We start from the raw sequence: 22,307 nt of genomic DNA, 5'->3' as shown, positions 1-22,307 counted from the left end.
TCCTCCCTCCCACTATCCCCCTGTGCCAGTGTCATTCTTCCTGAGAAACAGATCTGATCACATGACTTACAGTTCTTCAGTGAATACTAACAAATACAGAGTAAAATCTAAACTCCATCCTCTACATATATGCAAAACCCCCACCTACTTTTCCCCCTCCGTGTCTCCATTTCTTTTTAGTGCCCTGCGGTAGGAGCCACTCAGTGTCTTGCCTCCATGTGCTTCCATATGCTGTTGGCTGACACCCTCACCATCCTCCCAGACTTCCACTCTAGGAGTCGTCTCCGCCCTTTGTATGTGCCACTGTTACTAGCTCTGTCCTATATTGCAGTTGTTCTTAGGCTTCTCTTCCACTGGAATATGAACAGGAAGTTGAAATTGTGTCTTATTTCTCATTAGGTCCTTAGAATTTAACTCAGTGTATGGAACAAAATAGTTACATACTAAATGTTCATTAAATGAGTGAATACGAAAGTCTAACAAAAAGAAAGGGATATTGTCAGGATACTGAATATTTTCTGTACTTCGACTGGCAAATTTCTACTGGCAAATTTATATTTTTGAGTATGGCATTAAAAATCACTAAGCACAGTGAAATAAAATGTGCCTACATATCTGTATTCAAATTAACCTACAAACATGTAAATAAATAACCTGACCTATAGTTTTTTCTTCGTTTGGATTAAAAATTAAGAAAGGCAAAAACTATAAATAAGGCTTACTGTTTCTTTCCTAAATCTCAATACACGCTAATTTTTTCAGACTTCATTTCCATTACATTTTACAGATATGGAAATATAATTTGGGCCCGGATTCTGAGCACATGCCTACAGTTATTACATTAATGGTGATAACTTGCGTTAAAAATACTTAAAAGTTTTTGCACTGTATCATCTATTTCTTTAATGGTTAATGAGACAGAGATGTAGAGGAAACTCAAGCCTGTGCAGTTAACTGATTTGCTTCAGATTTCACAGCTACTATCAGTGGTGCTCTGGAGCTGACATGCTGTAATTCTAACTTTTCTAATACCGAGTTCTTACTCCGGTGTTTGCATTCAGCCACCAGCAGCCCTGCCCTTGATGCTTGCTTGCTTACCGCCTTTCAGGTGTAGCACTGTATGTTTGAAGGTGTGAATCTTGAGTAGAGATCTCTTGTGTTGTTTGATCTCTGATTAAAATAAATCCTGTTGAAAGTTTATTAAGCTTGAAAAGCAATGAGAATGGCAATTTTAAAAGTCTTTTTCTAGACAAGGAGTGGGCCACTCTGAATTTGAGATTGTCCTCTTTCTAAAACATCAATTGAAACGTCTCATATTATTTTGTACAAAAACTACTAGAGAAATAAGAACCATTCCCTTTTTTAATTTTCAGAAGAGTGTGTGGTTTTGAAAGTGGTTATTGCAGTGATTGATAGTGCTCAGAGAGGCCATTGTCACAGTGGCAGTCGGAGAGGAAAACCTAGAAGGACAAAATCTTATGAGGGTCTTAAACACTAGATGAAAATCGCTTTGTGTGGAGATGGATATGACCCTGTTTTATACTTGGCTTTCTCTAAGATTTCAAAGAATAAACATTTTGTTGTTTTTATTTATGATTTACTCCCTAACCCCACCTAGTTTTCTGGTCCATTTGAAATCTATTTTGTATGTTGCCTTTTTATAACTGGGAATATTAAATAGTAAGGGTTTTTAAATAGTTGAGGACACTGAATGTAGTAATAATGTATTTTTTCCTGCATGTGGTAGACCTACAACAAACTTTTTTTTCAGAGTGCATTGCATTTATTAAATGCCTTCTGTGTTACTTTGTGGGACACATTGGCTTTCTTATCAGGGATAGGTATAATAAATTACGTTAAAGCCTTGATGTAAGGTTTTCTTTTTTGTTGTTGTTAGCCCATTTTTGTTTTATATTTAATCCATGATTATTTGTTTTATATGATATTTTGTTACCTAAATATAAGAATTTACAGATATTTCTAAATATGTACTATACCTGGCCTTATACACCAAGGGCTGTGCGATTTGGTCAAATGAGTTAACCTTTACAAGTATCAGTTTTTTCATTTGTAAAACAGGGATAATAATTGTATCTTATAAGAAGATTGTCATAGAAACTATATGAGATGATGCAGGTAAAGTTCTACATATGATTTTTGGATTGAATGGGGTAGGCAGATAATTTTTTTAACTCAGAAAGTTGTTTTCCAATGACTAAACTTGAGCTCAGAGAGGTTACTTTTAACAAGTTTTGAAGAGCTGCTGTCAATCTGTCACACAGATGATGTCATTTAATCTTTGAGCAACTTTTTATGAAATAGTCAAATGATGTCCCAGGATTCAAACCCATATCTTTGAATCCCAAGCTGAGAATCATTTCCACAAAACTCTCCTGCCTCTCCTACAAAACACTCTTCCTTGGTCAATTACTAATATATAATCATAGCATATGAGAGAATAACTTTCCAAGTTATGAAATATGAGTTGATTACCTAAATTTTGTTTATTTGTTAGATCTCATAGGAGGACTGTACATGAAAACATTATACTATTCTCAATATCCTAGCTTTTTGAATTCTAGAGAAAAAAGGACAACAGGTAACTGAGTTTGAATATAACAAAATGAATGGATAAGAAGAGTCTGAACAGATATAGAAAGGGTAGGATAAGTGAGTGCCTTACAAATGAAAGCAGATGTATGAAATTACAAGCTGTCAGATCAGCAACGGAAATGAAGATGATAAAGTGATTCCTTACATAGATTATAATTATTCATTTTGCCCAGTCCTGTCTCTTTTCTCCATAATGTAATGGGCAGAGGGAGGAGTAGGAAGCTATAGCCTGATATGGTGTTTCCAACAGAAGAAGGAAAAGAAATTTAAGAATTAACAGTATTTCTGGTCACGAACAATTGTTTCTGATTTGTGTTGTTCCTGTTGAATCACAGTTGTTTTCCTAACAAATATTTTTCAACTACTCTGATGAATAAAAAGGGCTCGGTTGCAGCCACAAGAAGTTGTAACTATAAAGTTCCTTCACTATCAGTGCTGTGGCGTCACTCAGTGCAGCTTACAAAACAAGTGTCATTAATGGGCCCAACAGTGACAGCAGTGGCAGATGAATTGCCAAGAAATGGAGTAGTTTACATAGACCTGCCTGAAAAGATGTGTTTAATAATTATGCCCATAATTAGGTTAATATTAAAAAAAAATTAAATGACAGTCTAAGGCATACAGTTGGACTTATGTATGAAGATTTTTTACATTTTTCCTCCAAGAAATGCTGCATAGATATTTTCCCATTTTTTATTACTTTTAGAAAAACAAATAGCTAGAAGAAATTACATTTTCTTTAATTTTTATTTATGTAATATTTATATATACAAAAGAATATATGTAACATGTAAGTTATGAAGCATAATCAGGGTAAATATTATTTTATGAAAATTATCCAAGACTCTTCCTTCCAACACCCCCTGAGGATAAGTGCTAGTGTATTAGACTGCAGCCAACAGTGCAGTGTGTTACTTCAAAGGCCATTTGGTAAAGATTCCTTCTCCCTATTTCTTTTTATCAAATCAATTGTGTTATTGGTTTGCTTTCTGTGAGTCTCAGTTGTTATTTTTTTTTATTCTCAGTAATGCAAACATCTTAAGAAAAATTGCTTCTGAATTTTTTTTTCCTCCTTATTTAGTGATCTCTAGTAACTACCAGACCTGTCTTGGCCTCCTGATGCATTACCCACGAATTGGGGATATACACTCCCTGATCCTTAAGGCTCTGTTCCTTCGAGATCCAAAGGTAAGCTTTCCCAGTAGGATATGTACAATTTAAAGTTGGGTAAAAAATTGCTTTTTATGTATGACTCCAAGAATTCCTAATAGGGAATATGTCTAATGGCAGATGAAGGGCCTAATGCAAGTATTTGCCTAGAATTGTAGGCCAAAACTCCCATACCTCAGTGGCCAGCAAATCAGCAGGCAAATTAAGTGGACATTACCATAAGAAACTGGAACACATGTCTCTTGTCCCTCAGAAAGTAGTTCTGGCCTCCTGCCTTCCTCATAACTCAGGGAAGTAGATGAGCAACTGCTTCTCCTTGTAACCATACTTCATTATCATTGGAACACCTCACAAGGACCAACTTAGCCTTGGGGACCATGTGAAGACCAAGACATTAGAGCTATAAAAAAAAAGACCAGTACTATATCAGTTTATGATACAATGAAATACTAAATTATTCCATAATTTGTGGCTAAAGAGTAACCTCATAAAATAAACAGACTTTAATGCTGATTTCTCTAGTTGAACTTAAAGCAAGTCACCAAAATTTTCTTTACACTTCAGAGAAAAAGTGTGCTCTTTTACAACTAATGTTATATTTCTTGAAAATAAGAACATTTAATGATCTAAAAAAATCTGTGAATTTTTGATGCGTTTGAGCCAAACAAAAATATTGGATGAAATATAAGGGAGAAAGCTTCAAACACGAGTACGAGAATGCCAGGCATTGGGTGGTAATCCCAGCCTTTGGCTTTTTGGCAGCTCTCCCAATAGTCAAGTTGGCAGTTGTCGAGCTGTCTTTGAGTCAGTCTGTCTGTGGGTTCCATTGCCAAAGCCATGTCTGATCGACTGGTGCCTCCATGTTCAACATAAATTTTGATTCTAAAGGGTTTCTGCCCTCTCCTCAGTTGTTGACTTCAACATTTGAGTATATTTTCTGTTTATTCTTTTTATTTAAAAGCATTTATTTCCTTGAACCTATATCTAGTTCTATAGAAATACATAATTTCATATTATTTCTCTTACACAAAATTTTGTGAAGTATCAGAAGAATAATCTATTGTTTCTCTGACACATAAGGTACCATTATTTTTATTCTGGTAAGGTTCGGGAGTCTGACTAGGAAAACCAAAAGCCCCATATTTATTTTTTATGTATATATGTATATGTAAGTCATGTAAGTACACATTTTTCACAAAAACTAACCAAGATTATGAAATATCAATAGAAGAAATAAAGAATGAGGTTGCTGGTCAGTGAGTTTTGGTCTACAAACTTAAATTCTATCAGCTCAGCATTAGGAATTCTTAGAGTCATAAAGAGTAGGGGGGAAATGCTGAAATAACTATTTGAATTCTCTATTTGTGTGATTTGTTTGGTTTCACTAAAGGGAGAAATGAATATGTTATCTAAACCTATCGATCTTGGTAATTTTTCTCTAGCTAATTATAGTTGATCTTACTATGAATTATTCACTCTTCTATTTGCAGAATCCTATACACTAAATCTGTCAATGTTATTAGTGGAATCTGTGATTTTAATAGAGTACTTTTTATCTCAATAATGTAGCATACATAATATATGAGTACAATGAGGCCAATTCTATAAACATTTAAAAAATATATTCTCTAAGGTTTAAAGGAAAAAAAAATAATTAATAGTATAAGTATCTTTAAAAAAAGGTATTGCCCCACTTTTACATTCAGGATCTTACTAAGTAAAAACATGATTAATATAATGGTCCAAAATGTAGAACTTTAAACTGATAATTCTGAGACATGAGAAATTGGACAGGCATCTAAGGAATAAAAAGGACAAATTAATAAAAAATGACTTACAAATATAGAGGACAATTTGATAATGGACAGAGGGGACGGGGATTTGGGAGAATGGAGTGAAAGGTTAAAGAAGTACAAATTAATAAATAGTTGATAGATAGTCACGGGGATACGGAGCACAGCATAGGGAATGCAGTTAGCATTAATATATTGGCTAGGTGGAAAACCAGAGGAGAGAAGAAGCAGTTAGGGGGATCCTTTTATAAACTATATAAATGTCTAACCAATGTACTGTATATTTGAAACTAATTAGATAGATAGATAGATAGATAGATAGATAGATAGATGAAAGAAATTGGACAGGAAGAGGAGGGAGTCATCTAAAATGCACATGAAAACATGTTTAACTTTCTCTTCAGAGAAAGTTCATGGAATGATGATATCCATAGGAAAAGTTAAGAAAGCTGTGTATTATTAAGAAGATTTCAGATTGCTAGCCCTACAAGGTGATAGTTTTAGTTGAGTGTATATATTGGCAGACCCATTGACATTATTTAGTAAACATCAAATGATAACTAAGGCCACTTGGCTTGTGTGCTGGTTATAGGAGCATCACAGTATAATGTCCTGCAAGGAGCCTGAGTTAGGAAGTAAGACACCGGGCAAATCCTGACTCTGCCACCAACCATCCTTGTGATTTGGGGAAACTCATGTTTACCGAATCTTGGTCTTTTGTGGTTGAAATTAATTGGTACTAATGACCTGTCCATAAAGAACTGACTTCTGATGATCTAAGATTTAGTCCAGTGCTATAATGACACGGATTTTAAAAAAGCAAGTTTATACATATTATAGGAATCCACAAGTGTTATTATAGTTTTTATTCTGTTTAGCCTATTCAGTTTCAGAATTAATGTCTATTATAAAGTCATAAAGGAGGCCATTTACACTGAGGGGAAAAAAAGAAAGGGAAAGATGATGCTAGTACCCCACTCATATCCTCTAAAAGTCCAGATATCAGAGTATTTTAAATGTTTTCTATTATTAGCAACAATGGAACACTTAAAATACCTGAGTCATTCTTGATTCAAGTGGATCAGAGTATGGAAGGGTACTGTCCAGTCAGCAGTCTGCCTTTGAGATCTGTCTGCTCTCTGGGTAGAGGCATCATGGAAATGCATCCCCTGGAAAAAAGAGAAGCCATAGAAGGGATGAGGTCTGTGTGTCCCTCATTGCTCTGGGACTCCATGGTCTCCCTGCTCCTGTGTACCTGGGCCCTCAGTGCACACCTGTCCCCCATTACCTCCTGCTGAAGGGGGAGAGCAGGCAGTAGCCAGGGCTACTAAGTATATAAATATGTGAGTCTCTATGAAGTAAACTAGCAGGAAGATGAGATCGGAGGCATGAAAGTATGCTTTCCCATATCCCAGCTTCACGTGACAATAGTGTCGAGTGCTGCTGACAGACTCAATAAAATGAAAATGAACAAGGAACTCTGAGCTTGGGGTCCATTGTCAGCCTTCAGACTAGCACTTTGTCCTACCGCTATCCCTAAATCCCAGCGTAGTTCCTGAGTTGAGAATAGACTCTGCAAATAGAGCTTGAGACACTGAGCTTTAATGATTGTATATCAGATGTGATGTAGGCTTAACTGTGAAAGATTTCTCATTCGAACAGACTGAAATACTAGGCCTGTAAACTGTAGTAATAGGATCATATTCCTTCACAGGTTCCAAGTGCTTTGATGTGCTTAATTTGGTCTTCATAACAAGCTGTGAGACAGGCAGAGCAGATTATCTTTCCTCTTTAGTTTTTCAGTGCACAGAGGTTAAGGTTATGTGGCTTTCCTAAGGCCAAAATGCGTATAAACTTCCGAACTAGCTAGAGTGGCTCCACGACATTGTGTCTGCTCAGCCCCACCTTAGATTCCTAGCATCCATTTTACCTTTTCCAGGATCTTAGTCCCAAGATCAGATAGGACATGTTTCCCACTTCAGACCTCCACAGCACCTTGTATTTAGCTATTTGCTTATTGATTTTATCAATTATTTCTCCTTATGATCCTGGTCTTTTTTTTTTTTTTTTTTTTTTTTTTTTTGCATTTTAGCTTTGTGTCCTGCATGGGTTGATATTAAGAAAATAGTGGAATTGAATTCTGACTCAAATGCTAAACCTCTTCCAATACAACTTAATGACTCTAATCCAGGTAGATCTCATTCACCTAGCATATTTCTGAAACTCATAGCCACAGTCCACAGAAGCCATATATAGCCAATTATGTAATTTTTAGCAGCTGCCATTTTTGTCAAGATGGTGAATAAACCCTACAACTTGAACTTAAAGGACATCTAGTTCTTTAATTTACTATGTGTCAGAATTATTTGAAAACTCGTTACCACCATCAAATATTATGGAATGAGGAAGACATAACAAAGGATAGTTAACGTACTTAGACTCAGATTTTCAGAACTATAAAGAACCTACAGAGTCTAATCTAGCTCCTCCTTCTGTAGATGACACACTGAGGATCACTGAAGATCAAGGTAAAGTTTAGGGACTCATTCAAGGTCACACAGCTTGTCAATGGGAGAGCCAAGCCAGCAGTTGAACCCAGGTCTTCCAACTACCTTTTTACACAAGAGCTGTAGCTTCATTATTTTTAAAACTGATGGAATCCTAGTCTCACCCAAATTTTTCCATTTATATTAAACATTTATTTGCATCTGTAGTAAATGAAACTGCCTTGCCATGTATATAAGTGGCCCAAGAACTGTTCGAAATTCTTTTAAATGCATGCTGTATGTAGAGACTGGATGTCAAATATCTTTTTGCACTGGTTGTAGCATCCTATTCTCTGTTCACCATAAATATGGTTCCTATACTTAGCTCTTCAGACCACAATCCTAACTCTCATTTTCTTGTCTTTATCATATTAGAACCACTGAGCAGATTTTCAAATACAATCCACTAAATTAAGTAGAGAGATAGAAGGAGGATAGTCTGAAAAATATGAAGTGATTAAAAAACATTGTTTTAACTAGTTGTTCAAATTCGAAAAAAAAAAATTTAAAACCCAATTACAAACAAAAGTCATACAAAATGTGAACATATTGTGTTCCTTAAGTAACCAGATGTTCTCTCCTTCCTGAAGGCAGTAAGGGCTAGGAATAAAAGGTTTAAAACTATTGTTTTAAGTTAACTGTGAATTTTGCAAATCTGTTTTTACCCTTTAGCAAATAAAATTCTAATACAGAAACATAAGCAAAGTAATTTTCATTTTTTGGTGCTCTCTTATTTGTGTTATGTGTTGAAGTGTTAACCTTATCACAAAGACTTATTACAAATGAAATACAGTACATGGATTAACATTTTATATTATGCAGTAAGAATTTGACAGCTATTGTTTATTTTGAAGACTAGAATATTCCCCCAAAAAAAATTTCTGGTAAGTTTGCAAGCAATCCTTTTAGCAGTGGCTGTTATTGTTTATGGAAGAAAATGGTTAGAAATAAGACAATTGAATTTAATAATCATTTTTGTATACAGAAACACTATAAATATAATAATGTGTACAATGTTCTTATGCTTGGCCAATTCTAATTTGGCTTTTGTTTGATGTTATAATAAATTTTGCCTTTTTGAATTATAAAATGTCTAAATATTCAGATTTCAGAGTTTACGCAAGTAGTTAGTTTTTCCTCTTTTAGTTCCAAGAAACCCCTCTTTATGTGCAACTTTTAAAAACAAAGTCAGCTGGCTTTGGTAAAATGTCATATATCAGAACTGAAAAGTTGTGAATGGATTCAAGCCTACTACCATTCAAATGACAGTATTAGAAAAAATTCTATTCTAGTAATTCTATTGTAATTTTTTGTTTTCTGAGCAAAAAAGAACCTAAAAACCACACATACTGACTCTTTAAGAAGGATGCATAGTGTTCATTTATTTACTTATCAGGATGTTACCATCAGAGACTCTACTCAGATGGTCTAGTGTGTTTCTAATCTAATTTTTCTGTTACAGAAAAATTACTTTCATCATCTTCATGCCCCCCCCAAAGCCAGAGCATTTCTCTGAAAACCACCATTCGTTTTTGTGTTTTCTCTGTTAGTGACCCCCCCAAAAAGGTGTTTTTGCTTTGTATCTGAGCTACATGACTATATGTCATTATATTTTTATCCTTAGCTTACATCCAAATAGTTTTTTTATTATACTTAATATTTTGTTATTAGTGACTATTCAAGTATGTTTTCATTTGCGATACATTTAGACTTTTTGACATAGACTAGAATTAAAAAACCTTAAGTTCTAAATTATGGCCATCACAAATCTGTAAAGTAGTAATCTAGAAATCTTTATTAAGTCAGTATTTGAAATTTTTATTTATTGTGTTCAAATATTTCACAAAGTAGAATCATGTGTTTCTCAAAACTTGTTAAGGACTTCGTAAGGTACTTAAATAATTTTAAGTTAATTTTATAAAAGTATTTTGAATTTATTAATTTATTCAACAAATCTTTTTTATGTATCAGGCACAATGATGACCAAAAAAAAAAAAATGATGTGTCCCTTATTATAATAAACAAGTAAACAAAAAAGAAAATACTCAGACTGTCATTTGTTATGAAGGCTACAAATAGAGTATCATCATTAAAATAATAAGAGGAAGAAGAATCTGGGCTGAGTGAAGACCTAATGTATGTAGATTGATCAAAAAGTCCCTCTCCGAGATGGTAATATTTCAGGTGAGAACTAATGAAGGAGAAGGAGTCAGCCAGGCAAAGACTTAGAAGAGCCTTCAGACAGGGGAAGGGCAAACACAAAGACTCAGAGCTCAGGCTGTCATGGAACTGGAAGACCAGTAAGGCTGGAGCCGGGAACTGGGGGAACCTGTCTGAGATGAGATGCATGAGCCAGGAAAGGCTTGTTATTACTTTGTTCTTCCTATGTAATCTTACATTTTAACGTAACGTAAAGTTAAAGATCACATTTTGAAACTCCAGAAACATTGCTAGATTCATGGCGATCCTTGCTGATGATAACACATCCTCTTATTATAAACTACTCTGGCTCTCACCCAGAAGTTCCAAGAACTCTTCTTAGATGAGATCCTCACTTGGTGAAGCACACTTAACTTTTTCAGACTTCAAGGTTGTCACATGGTCCAGCCAGTAGGTTATTATTTGATATAAGAAGACTGTGGCCAGTACTCTGAACTCTTTTAGTCGTATGTATATTATTTTTACCTTTTGAAAAGTAATCTTAGCCACTTTCTGTATATCACCAGTTTCAGTCAGTTTTTTTTTTTTTTTAATTGATGTCAACATCATGCTCCACTGTGTAGTAACGAGGGAACTAGACCTGTCTTTCTCACCTACCAAAATAAGAGCCCTACTAGGTCAGGGACTAGATCTCCAATAGCACTAACCCAGTTTCAGCCACAAGAGGGAAACTCAGAATCCAGGTTCCACCTTCATCTCAGCCTGCTGTGTTTATTGGTTAAGTCACTCCTTTTCTTGAACTGTAGAATGAAGAAGCTGTACCACAAAATCTCAATGGACCCTTCTGGATCATTGTAGCAAAATTTAGTTCAATTCAACAGCTACATTTTTTTTTACTACTTACTGTGTACCAAGCATGAGATGAGCATTGGTCCATGTAATTAGGAGACAGTCACTTGTAAATATAAACAACTAGATGATAGAGAAGGTAAAATGAGTGAAAGTATTGCAGAAAGAATAGCTCATTTGGACTGGGATAATCAGAAAGGCTTCCAGTTGGAAGAGGCATTCCAACTGGGTTTTGAAGAGTTTTCCTGGGAGTAAGAGAACTGTGTAAGCAAAGCTCCTGAGAATTGCTCAAGCAAGTGCCCAGGGTAGGCTTGGCAGATCTCTGTTCAGAGTCACTCAGTGACCCCAGAGGGACCTATAAAAAGACAGTGTCCCCCTCTCTACCTCACGTATTAGCAGACACTAAGTTTTTAAAGTTCCTCAAATGCGTAAGGAGTCTATTTGATAGTATCTTATTTGGCATTAATTTATATAATGTTCCCATTTGTATGTTGTTATTCAACATAAATAAATATTTTATGTTTAAGTGAAAAGTTGATATGGAAAGGATTTCATCCGAATGATTTTTACTATATTTATTGGCTATTAATAGTTGCTTGTGGTAACAATATTTGCTTAAAATAAGCATATCTGTTTAGATTTTTAAAGTCAGTCTTGGGAAAGTTAGTCACTTTTGTGTGGGGTGGCCAAAGATAGCTATGAAACTTTGTGGCAAAGATTGCTCTGCATGTATTAGAGAGAATAGTTTCTTTACTAATCATAACCAATTACAGTGATGATTTATTTTTCCACAAGTAACTAAAGAAGAGACTAGAATCTATGGTTAATTCTGTTCTGATTAACAAGAGACAAAACAAAATGTACAAAACAATCCGCTGCTTTTTATTTAATATCTTACAATTAAGGAAATCTAGGTTTTTAAGGAGAAATATTTATTTTATATAGATTATTTAAGCTTGTAAAGCCACTAATCCTATGCATGTGTGTTTAGAAAGGCACTGTGAGGCCCCAAGTGTAAAAGCATTAAAGTATCACAACACATCACAATGAAATGTTTGTGATATATCTCTGAGGTCAAGAAATGAAGCGGTGGCCCTGCCTCCCTGCTGATCTGTATTACCCCCGAGAAATCATTTAACCTTTTGCTGCCTTAGATTCAGGTTCATTAATTTTTTCAAAGGATAGGTGGCTAGTAAGGCCGTAATTAGCCTGTAATGTCCAAAGTAATTTCTAGCTCTAAGTGCTGTGAGAACCTAGCTAATCATTTATTGTCCATATTATATATGAAGTAGCTTGTTCGAAAAGGCACTACTCTGAGTTGTTTCTATGTCATCTTAGTGTTACAATTTAAAGAAATTAAAAGTTATAAATCACAAATTGTGACAAAAAGATTATAAAGTTAAAACTGACAAAATAGAAAACATAAATATTTTTAATATAGGTAACAATGGCCACAATAAATATTTTAGTCGCCCCTTAAGTACATTAGCTCAGTAAATATAATATTGCTAATTAGAAATATTAAATATATTGAGTTTATAGGAATAAAAATACGTTCAAGTCTAAACTGCATAACTGTAGTCAATTAACTTTGTTTTATTGAAATACTTTAGAAGGAAGTTCCAAAAAAAATGCAAAAACAGAACAAAACCACAAAATATTTTATAAAGAATTTGTAAGTACATTTTATACAATGCAAGCATTTTATGATTACCATATTGGGAAATGTAAGTTAGGTTTCCAAACTGCAGAAGTAGTGACTAGACCACTCAGATGAACCCAGAGCCACCACCACATTTGCAAGAATGTCCTCCAGCTCCTCCAGGCAGTGGCCAGTTGGCTCTAGCATTTGATGTGTAAGGTCCTCATATGCTACTAGTGACATTTTTCAAGTGTCTCATATGATTTGTCTTCAGTCGTTCTTTATTTACTTGGTTGTTTTTCCTGGTTTTGAAGAGGAACTTTATAGTTTTATTTCTCCGTGCTGTTTCTTTCTCCAAAATGCTATTTTTATTCATTCAGCCAAAATTTACTGAGCTCCTGCTGTATCAATGGCAGCTACAATTTCTCAGAAGTCTTGGTTGAAACATATAAAGGAGGATGAACAGGATTTGTGACAAGGGAAAGGAATATCCACTTGACTGATTCCCTTACCTCCTGTAGGTCTTCTCAGTGAGGCCTGCCATAATCACGCCGCAGACTGCTGTGTGGCCACTCCCCACTACCCCCGCGCTCCCCATCTCCTTACCCTGCTCTGCTTATATTTTATAGCAATTATCACTTTCTCTCACAGTAGATAATTTATTTATATCTAATGTTATGTTTTATTTTCTGTCTTTCTTGACAATAAATAAGCTACATGAAGGCAATGCTTTTGGTATGTTTTATATTACCCAGGTACCTACAATAATGAATGAACGAATGAACAAACGAATGATAAACGAACGAACTAACAGTGACTAATTATCCCAACCAAACCCTCAAGTTCTCTGCCAGAGGAAAAATTATGCTATTCATTGCAATTTAGTTCAACAAGTGTTTATTGCCTCCTGTGCCAGGTACTAGGGGTATATGAATCAGGGAGACGTGGTTCCCTCTTCACAGAGCTTGCAGTTCGATACAGTGGCTCTAAACTGCAGTGTGCCAAAGAAGCACCTGAGGGAGCTTGTTACAAATGCAGACTCCCAGACGTTCTCATGTAAACAGTTCTGCAGTAGGATCCAGAAATTTGTATTTGTAACTATTCTGAAACTGGTGGGCCATGGACAACATTTTAAGAAACAGATACTACCTTGAGAAAAAAGGTGCTGCACAAACTGAAAGACAAGCACCTAATAACAGAAGTCTGTCTCTAAACCAGTGGTTTCCAAAATGGAATGTGTGGATACACAGTGACTACACAGTGACAATCCAATGGAGTATAGGAAGAAAATAATGAAACTTCTGTTTACATTTCTCCCCCCCCCCGCCCCCCCCAAAAAATAAAATCGAGCTTACCTTTTAATGTACAGATTTAACACTGGCATCTTCACATGGCCCACATGTCAGTCACGTACCACCTGTGAGTTCTTCCGAGGGAAGAGACTTCCCCGTGCTAAGGCGTTGACAGCTGCCCTCTCCCTCCTCCCTTTGCTTCCTCCACCTTGTGCCTTATTGCCATTTCCATGTACCCAATTAAGTGGATTTATATGTTATATTATCTTAAATGATGGCATGTTTACCATACCAAAGAAATGTCAGGGGTTGTGAACCTCTATTGTATCTTCACTAAATATCTTCTGCTAAAGTATTTAAAAGAGTTGCCAAATGTAATTTCTTTTGTGTGTGTGGGGGGTGGAGGGGACATCAAATTCGCTTACCTCTGTTGTGATGACAAGTAGCTGTCAATAATATGGTGCCATACAAATATGTTTTGTGCAAATAAACACTTTAATTTGTCTCTTCTAGGTAATGGTAACATTTTAATAGTGAGAGAAAATAAGAGCTTTTGAAAGAAATTTATGCTATGGAAAGAACATTTTTAAATTGAATATTTGGAAACGTTTCATTCATTTGTGATGTTCTTGCCAAAGACAATTTAAGTGTATCGCTTATTTAAAACTCTCGAAGTACACTAAAAATTATGGAAGCAGAATTTTCTAACTTGGTTACTAATCTTCCAAATGCAGAGATAAAATCAGGTTTGAATCCATTTTTTAAAAATATAGAAATGCAACATCTTCCAATTAAATTTTAAGAAGAGCTATTTGATGGCTAATTTTGTGTCAACTTAAATGGGCTAAGGGATGCCCGGGTAGCTGGTAAAACATTATTTCTGAGTGTGTCTGTGAGGCTGTTTCCATAAGAGTTAGCATTTGAATCAGTAGACTAAGTAAAGAAGATCCTCTCTCACCAACATGGGCAGGCATCATCCGGTCCCTTGAGGGCCCGACTGCAACAAAAAGGCAGAGGAAAGTGGAACTCCCTTCTCGAGCTGGGGTGTGATCTTCTCCTGCTCTTGGACATCTGAGCTCCTAGTCCTCGAGCCTTCAGATTCGGGGACGTATGCCAGCACATTGTCCCAGTCCTCCCCCAACCTGTTCCCTCACTCCCCCACCCCTATTCTCAGCTCTCAAGGCCTTGGATCTGGACTGAATTATCCCACCAGCTTTCCTGGTTCTCCAGCGTGCAGGAAGCATGTTTCAGTATACCTCAACCTCCATAATCACGTGAGCCAATGTGATTTCTCACAATAAATCTCTTATATATCCATATATATCCTTTTGGTTGTTTCTCTGGACAGCCCTGACTAATACAAACTGATTAACATTGAGGAAGATAGAAATTTTATTAGCCAGATATTAACAAAAACCTTGGCATAATTGATGGCATGCAAATAAATACCATACTTTACCAAGGGCAGCCAATGATGACCTTACTCCATTTAGACCTATGTATCTTTGTGAGGTAGCTTTTTCTGAAGTGTTATTTATAAAAAGTGACCATCGCAAAGCATTTAACCAGAATTTTCAAAAAGTAAAGAAGCATATTCAATCACATTGCTACTGTTAAACATATTTTTAGGAAGAGCCAAAAAAATAACTGTTATAAGTAAATTACTATAGGTAATTTAAATATAGCATATTTCATCTCCATCTCATTTAAAATTTTTATTGTGCATATATTTTCTAATATACATAATAGGTTAGTACAAGTAGTACATGCGCATGATTTGTAAACAGATGAATATGCATATATTGAGGATACAAGACCCCGATTTTAACTAACAAAAGAATAATCAAAGTTGAAGGATCACTGCTCTGGACCAGTGGCTCCTGAAAACTGATCTAGTTGATCGTAATGCTTAGCCAGGATGAGAGTATTGAGGCTGGCTCCCAGTACACACAAAATTCCGGAGTCCCCCCAGATACCCATTAGTGGGAGCAGCTTGGGGAGACATGGGCCTTACTTACCCTCATCCTTATGAATAAGAGAGGTCTCCTGAACTTCTCTAGTTAAACCGATACTTTAATATCTGTCTTCTGTGCCATTGAATTCCACTGAGAACTGTATCTATTCCATCCCATTTATTCATGGTCTGAATATTGAGTTTGAAAATTGGTCTGTTATAAATTAATTTGCCAAGTCTGGCCTCTAGGTTCCCAAAGGGTTGTAACCAGTGAAATTGATTGGGGAAACAATAATAATAACAACAATAACCTATAATAAAATTAACCTTAACCATGTGGCTATAACGACTACCACCCATAATAAAATTAAAAAAAAAAAAAAAAAAGAGTAAACCAGCCTAGAGCCAGTTCAAAGGGTTAAGGATGATAGTGTAAAATGCAGAAGAAAAAAGAGAAAGAGTATATATTAAAATAGGCATATGAATTTATGAATAAGAATTAAGTAGCTAAGACAGTCATTTAGACAACTTTTATTCTTGAGATTAAAATGTCTGCTCTTCTATTACATTATTATATTAGTTAAGGTTTACCAACTACTGCAACAAATGAACCCTTATGTTTTCATCGCTTTACACAGTAGATGTTTAATTTTCATACAGGTGACAATGTAAGTTAGGGGTGAGAGTATCTTAGAGTCACAGAGTTCTTTGGGCTTCTGTCAGCTCTGCTATTTTCTACTTTGACCTTCCAGGATCACCCAGTACATTGACATCTCTATTTGAGTGAAATAGCAGAAAGGATCATTCCTGGGAGAGTTTTTATAGTAATGTATATAGGTGGCATGCATCACTCTCTGTCACATTCCACTAGCTAAAACTCCATCTCGTGGCTACACCCAACCACATAAGACTGGAAAATGTAGTTCTGCTCTGTACCCAGAAAGGAGAAAAGCAGGTTTTGTGAGCAGCCAATGGCTCTCCTTAAAGTGGAAATGCTTCTGGTTCCTTTACTTCTGTGGCTCATAGGAAGGGCTCTCTGTAAGGGAGGAGCTAAAATCACAGTGGAAGCTTGTGACCTTAAATCTCACAACCCGTGAGATCTAATTTTGTCAGCACTCTCAGAAAAATCCAGCCATCTCTCAGAGGCAGACTCCCAAAACTGAGCTCAAAAAGCTGCTGTGTAAAATCAGTAAGCCCCTGTCTCAGTCTGTGGGGAGCTCTAGAACAGCCATAAGACTGGCATCCTCATGCCCCCATCACATTCACTTCCTGTTGGCAGACTCAGGTGGGAGGACACTTCATTATCAGTTCACTTACATTGAGGAAAAAAAACAAGTTATTGAAGTACATAGAACCAGTGTACTGTAGACTTAAGTGGAAAATGCAATCAGAATCACAGGAGCTCCTTGGGAGGCCTACTGTCAGATGAATGCAGATGGAAAGGCCTGTTTAGTGAAACCAGGCTATGCGAGCCTCGCACACCTACTGCATAGTGAGAATAGTCTTCCTGTGCTTCGAGAGAGTGCAGAGTCCATTAACCTCTAGCTCAGGTTCTCTCTCCCACTGTCTCTGCCCATATTTGCCTCTTTGACTCTACTTTTCTCTGCTTCCTTGGCAGGCCGTTTTTGACTGATATCTTGTTGCTTATGATATACATTAAACATATAAGGGATATAGTCAGATCTTTCTAAACCAGGAACCACCTGGTCTCTTGAGGAAAGCTTTGCATATCTCCGCTCAGAGGTACTTTTTGTTAATTTTACAGTTTGACTCTCCCACAGTTCTTGGGGGCACTTCAAAGTCATGCCTGATCATTAACAAACTTAAGTTCTGAACAGGAAAATCGGGAATAATGGTCCCTCGCCCGCTATTTTAGAGATAGTAGCACTTTAACATCTTTTTTCTGCATGATTGCATCAGTAAATCAAGAATTCGCCGTCAGGTTTTTCTCCACACAGTGCCATTCTTAGCTTTTTTCAAAAGCCCCTTCAACTTTATCCTCTGTAGTGTTTACTGAACATGTTTTGAAGAGAGTGAATTGATGAAGTTGAGAGCTATAAGATGTTTCACAAAACTGTCAGCCCTAGGTCTGGCCATCGTTACAAGTTGGGGTTGTTAGTGATTTGATTCTTTCTGGATTTTTCTTGAAGTTCCTATTGTAGTATAAGTGCTTTATTCATCACTTCTTTCTTTCTATAACAACACAATAAGAATCGAGAGTATTTCAAATCATCCCACTTAAAGTAAACATTGTATGATGCTTACATGGTTTGAGATGTCTTTGAGAAATAGCACCAAGTAGGAAAATCTGAAAAAGGCAGAAAAATGACAAGGATGATTGGAGTTGTTTTCATAAACCCAGGAAAGAGATAAACCCTTTACCTTCCTCATCTTTCCAGCCAGTGTCTGGAGAAATCCCACTAGATTTTCTCATAAAGATCCTAATTGAATATCTCTTATATGTTCCACTTACGAAAGGATCCGCTGATGAGAATGTCAGCTATTAATTTGAGATCCACTACTTAATTTATTTAATTGATAACATCTTATTTAAGCTCTTATTTGAACTTCCTTGCATTTGAGTTCTAGAAACTAACCAACTATATGGAAAGCAGTGTTTGAAATAGCGTTGAACAAAATCTAAAATTTCAGAATATATTTAGGACCTATTCATTCAAAAGAAACTGACTTCTGATTAAGCAAGTAAGAAGAGAATTTATTAATCACAGAGCTAATACAGTTTTGTGCCCTAAAGGATTTCATTGGAGGATTTCATGTGTCCATGTATGTATATTATTATTAAAATTATTGTAATTTTCTACCAACCATTCCTTTTAGTGTAGGAAAGCAAACAATGAAATATAGATACTGTGAGCATTCTGTTCCCTTCCTTCCTTTCCTTCGTCTCCTTTTTTGAAAAATAAGATTTAATTATATGCTTCTTGAAAACACAAAACATAGAAGATAACTTCAGAATGTATTTAGGACAATATAAACAAGGTTTGGTGAATTAGTAGCTATGGATGATGAACAATTAGTTACATTTCCCAGGTATCTACCTATTGATTGAGTTGGTGGGAATATGGTAGATGAGCAGGTTTGTGAGAGCGGTTAAGAAGGTTGAATAATGAATTGATTTTGAGTAGGTTATGGGATATCCAGGTAGAGATGTCTAGAAGGCAACTAGGAATGTGTGTCTAGAGCTCAAAGAGTGATCTGAGCCAGAGATACAGATAGATATAGAAATCTTGGAATATAGATATTAATTGTAGTTGAGGGGATATAAGTGATGTGCAGAAATGATATGTCATAAGATGAGACTAGAGTTAGAAAAGGAATCATAGGACACAACAATAGGAGTGAGGGGAAGGAGCAGATGGAGAAGACTGAGAATGTGGTGAAACCATGAGATCAAGTGATAATTACCTCAGGGTAGGTAATCCCAGGAACATGGAAATGATTAGTGACAAATGTTGTAGAGAGGTCAATGGAAATTAAAAATAAATAACCCTGTTGACAGTTGCTGACATATTTAGAGTGCTCATTGAAGGGGAAATAAAAGTGACCTTTCAGACTGAAACAGTGACATAAAAAATAATAATAATAAAAGACAAGCAAAAAGCCTGTAGATGATTCAGAAATAAAAAGGAAGAGAGAGGTGGAGATAGTGTGGGCTTTAGGGGTAAAAATAAATTAGCAGCATAGTGCTGTGGTTAACAAAGGGAAAATAGTTTTCAAATATATAGATAACGTAGCATGTCCCAACCAGAGACTTACTGAAGTAATATGGCCAACTTTTCATTCTCGATTTTGAGAAGTGAGAAATTGTAAAATATTATTTGAACACATATAAACTGATTATTTAAAAGAAACACAACTAAAACTACAAAAAAAAAAAAATCAAGGCTATATACCTAGAACTGAGATTCTTAGCCCAAAAAGAAAACTAAGAAGTAATTAGCAATGTTCTTCATACTTCACGAGCCATTATATAAATGAGAGCAGTCACTGACTGGTACATGGTAGCCAGAAGTTTGAAGATAGAAATGGATTCAGTTCCTGGCTCTACCCTTACTATCTCCATGACTTTAGCCAAACTTCCAACCATTTTGAACCTATTTCTTTAAAGTAGTGATGAGTTTGTTGTGAAAAGTCTATGAATATGAAATAGTGTTTGTAAAGGGTCTGGTATGGTCTGGCACCTACTAAATGATAGCTGATGCTATATGTACTTTCTCTAAGAGAAAGAGGCAAGACTAAATGGGCCTGACTCCATTTGTGGCATATTTAAGCTATGGGTTTTTTTCTTTAAATTTAGTATTTAATTGATGCCTCACAAATAAGTGAGATGATTCCTAAAACTCTTAATTTTCAAAGTTTCTACTTACATAGAAAACATGCTAAATAATTTAATGGTACTGTGTATTATTATTTGCCGATTTTTAAAAGCTCTTTATTTCTTTTTATGTAATCGTATATGTAGATAAAGTTTGAAAGTTCTAGATATCATTAATCATTAAATAGTACAATCTAGAAAAAGAAATCACATTTTAATAGCTGTTGAGAGCCCTAAGAATGACAAAATCAGTAAGTTCATTCTTTCCACACTGTGCAGCACTGCTTCTCTTCATGACCCTCCCCACAACACAAACATAGTTAAAAACTACTCTTCCTTCCAATTGCCATTCCATTGTCACTTCCTCTGGGAAGTCCTCCCTGATATCTCTGATGAAATAAAATCCCCCTTTTATGCACTTTCATAGCACCACACACTCGCTTTCTAAGTACAGCACAGACTTCATCTAACATCGATATTTACTTGCCTCATCCTCTAGTATAAACTTTTTAAGGGTAGGGTCATGACCATTGTATCAACATTGTAAGACTGATACCTAACATGGTGTCTGGCACATAGGAAATATTTGGACGGAAGGATTCATGGATGGATGGATGGATGGATGGAGGGATGGAGAGATGGATGGATGGAGACAGAAGGATATTTCATTCTATATTATCTTCACCCTAGCTCTGTGTTCTCTTCCTTCTACTTGGATTGTTCTTTCTGCCCCTCTCCTCCTGGCCGCTTCATAGCCTTCCTTCTGGGGTTAAATAGCACTTCTTGGTTTTAAAATGACATCCAGCTTCTCACAAGTTTCCCATTAAAACTCCTATGAAGACTCAGACAAAGAAAAACAATTTCATACCACAAAAACAAAATGAAATAAGTTCGGATAACCTACTACCTGCAAGGAGTTCAGCTCAATTAAGAAAAGTTAATTACATTGCCTGTGTTTTACTTTATAAAGCAGGATGCCATCCACATCCACTCAACCAGCTTCTCCTTTGTGAGATAACCCTTCAAACGGTAGTCAGATAGTGATGGCCAACCCTTGGACACTGTCCTTATTGATTTCCCCTGTTAAAACAGCCTGCTTTTGTGACTACTCACTGGACTTCTTTTTATTTTTGTTACCTGAATTGTGATCATGATAGTAATTGGATGTAGGAGTTAGGATTCTGTTCATTCAGAAAAACTTTAAGAACAGTATGAGATCACACTCTTTGCCAGTTGGCCTCTTTGGAGCTTCTGTCTGAAATGGGCATAATGACAGTATCTTTGACATAGGCCTGTCTCATACTGAGGAAAGAACTTGCAGGGGCATTTAAGAAATGCCTTCTCTCTGAGCCTTCCTTTACTCATGCACACCCGCAGGTCCGATGATTTTCACCCTACCTATCTCCCACTATTTTTTAAAAAGCCGGATATTGTATATTTAGTTTACCTAGTTCATAGATAATCATTGAGTGCATACCTTGTACCAGATACTTTGCTAGAGACAGAGAGAATACAGTGATCTGGAGAGGGGTCAGCCTTCAGTGAACTTACGCTCTGCATGGAAGACAGATCTACACAACTTACCTTAATGCAGGGCAAGATGAAATCAATGCAAAATTCACTTGATATTAGCATGCTATCAGAATGGAGGTAGTAGAGTAACTAGAAATTCACAAAAAGCTTCACGTAGGAGGTAGTATTTGAACTAAGAATGAGAAGGATTTCAGTAAGCAAAGAGTGGTGAGTAGAACTCTAACCTGAGGGAACAACTTGCCTAAAGACTGGAGATATGTCCATAAAGAGTTATAAGTGAACTGTGAGGTACGTAGGAGGTAATATGAGAGGTATTTTGAGGCTCAGATCATTGAGGTCCTTGAATATCATGCTAAGAAATTAGAACGTTACTTGACCGGCAGTGAGACCTGATTCAGAACTAAGAAACGGAAGTAAAA

The 22,307-nt window shown here is 36.0% G+C and overlaps 1 protein-coding gene across 6 annotated transcripts in view; it reads left to right on the top strand.

Moving 5' to 3' along the window:
- The window catches only part of TBC1D5 (TBC1 domain family member 5), a 463,234-nt gene that overhangs the window by 345,211 nt on the left and 95,716 nt on the right, over positions 1-22,307 (top strand). For all 6 annotated transcript variants that reach the window (XM_016129299.2, XM_016129292.2, XM_016129294.2 and 3 more), the window contains one exon: positions 3,695-3,801. In XM_016129299.2, coding sequence (XP_015984785.2) covers positions 3,695-3,801 — 107 coding nt within the window. The remainder of the gene's footprint in view (positions 1-3,694; positions 3,802-22,307) is intronic.

This window comes from Rousettus aegyptiacus, unplaced genomic scaffold (genome assembly GCF_014176215.1).
Source record: "Rousettus aegyptiacus isolate mRouAeg1 unplaced genomic scaffold, mRouAeg1.p scaffold_m13_p_4, whole genome shotgun sequence".
NCBI classification, from domain to species: Eukaryota; Metazoa; Chordata; class Mammalia; order Chiroptera; family Pteropodidae; genus Rousettus; species Rousettus aegyptiacus.
The sequence above is the reverse complement of the archived record's forward strand: the minus strand, read 5'-3'. Positions and strand labels throughout refer to the sequence as shown.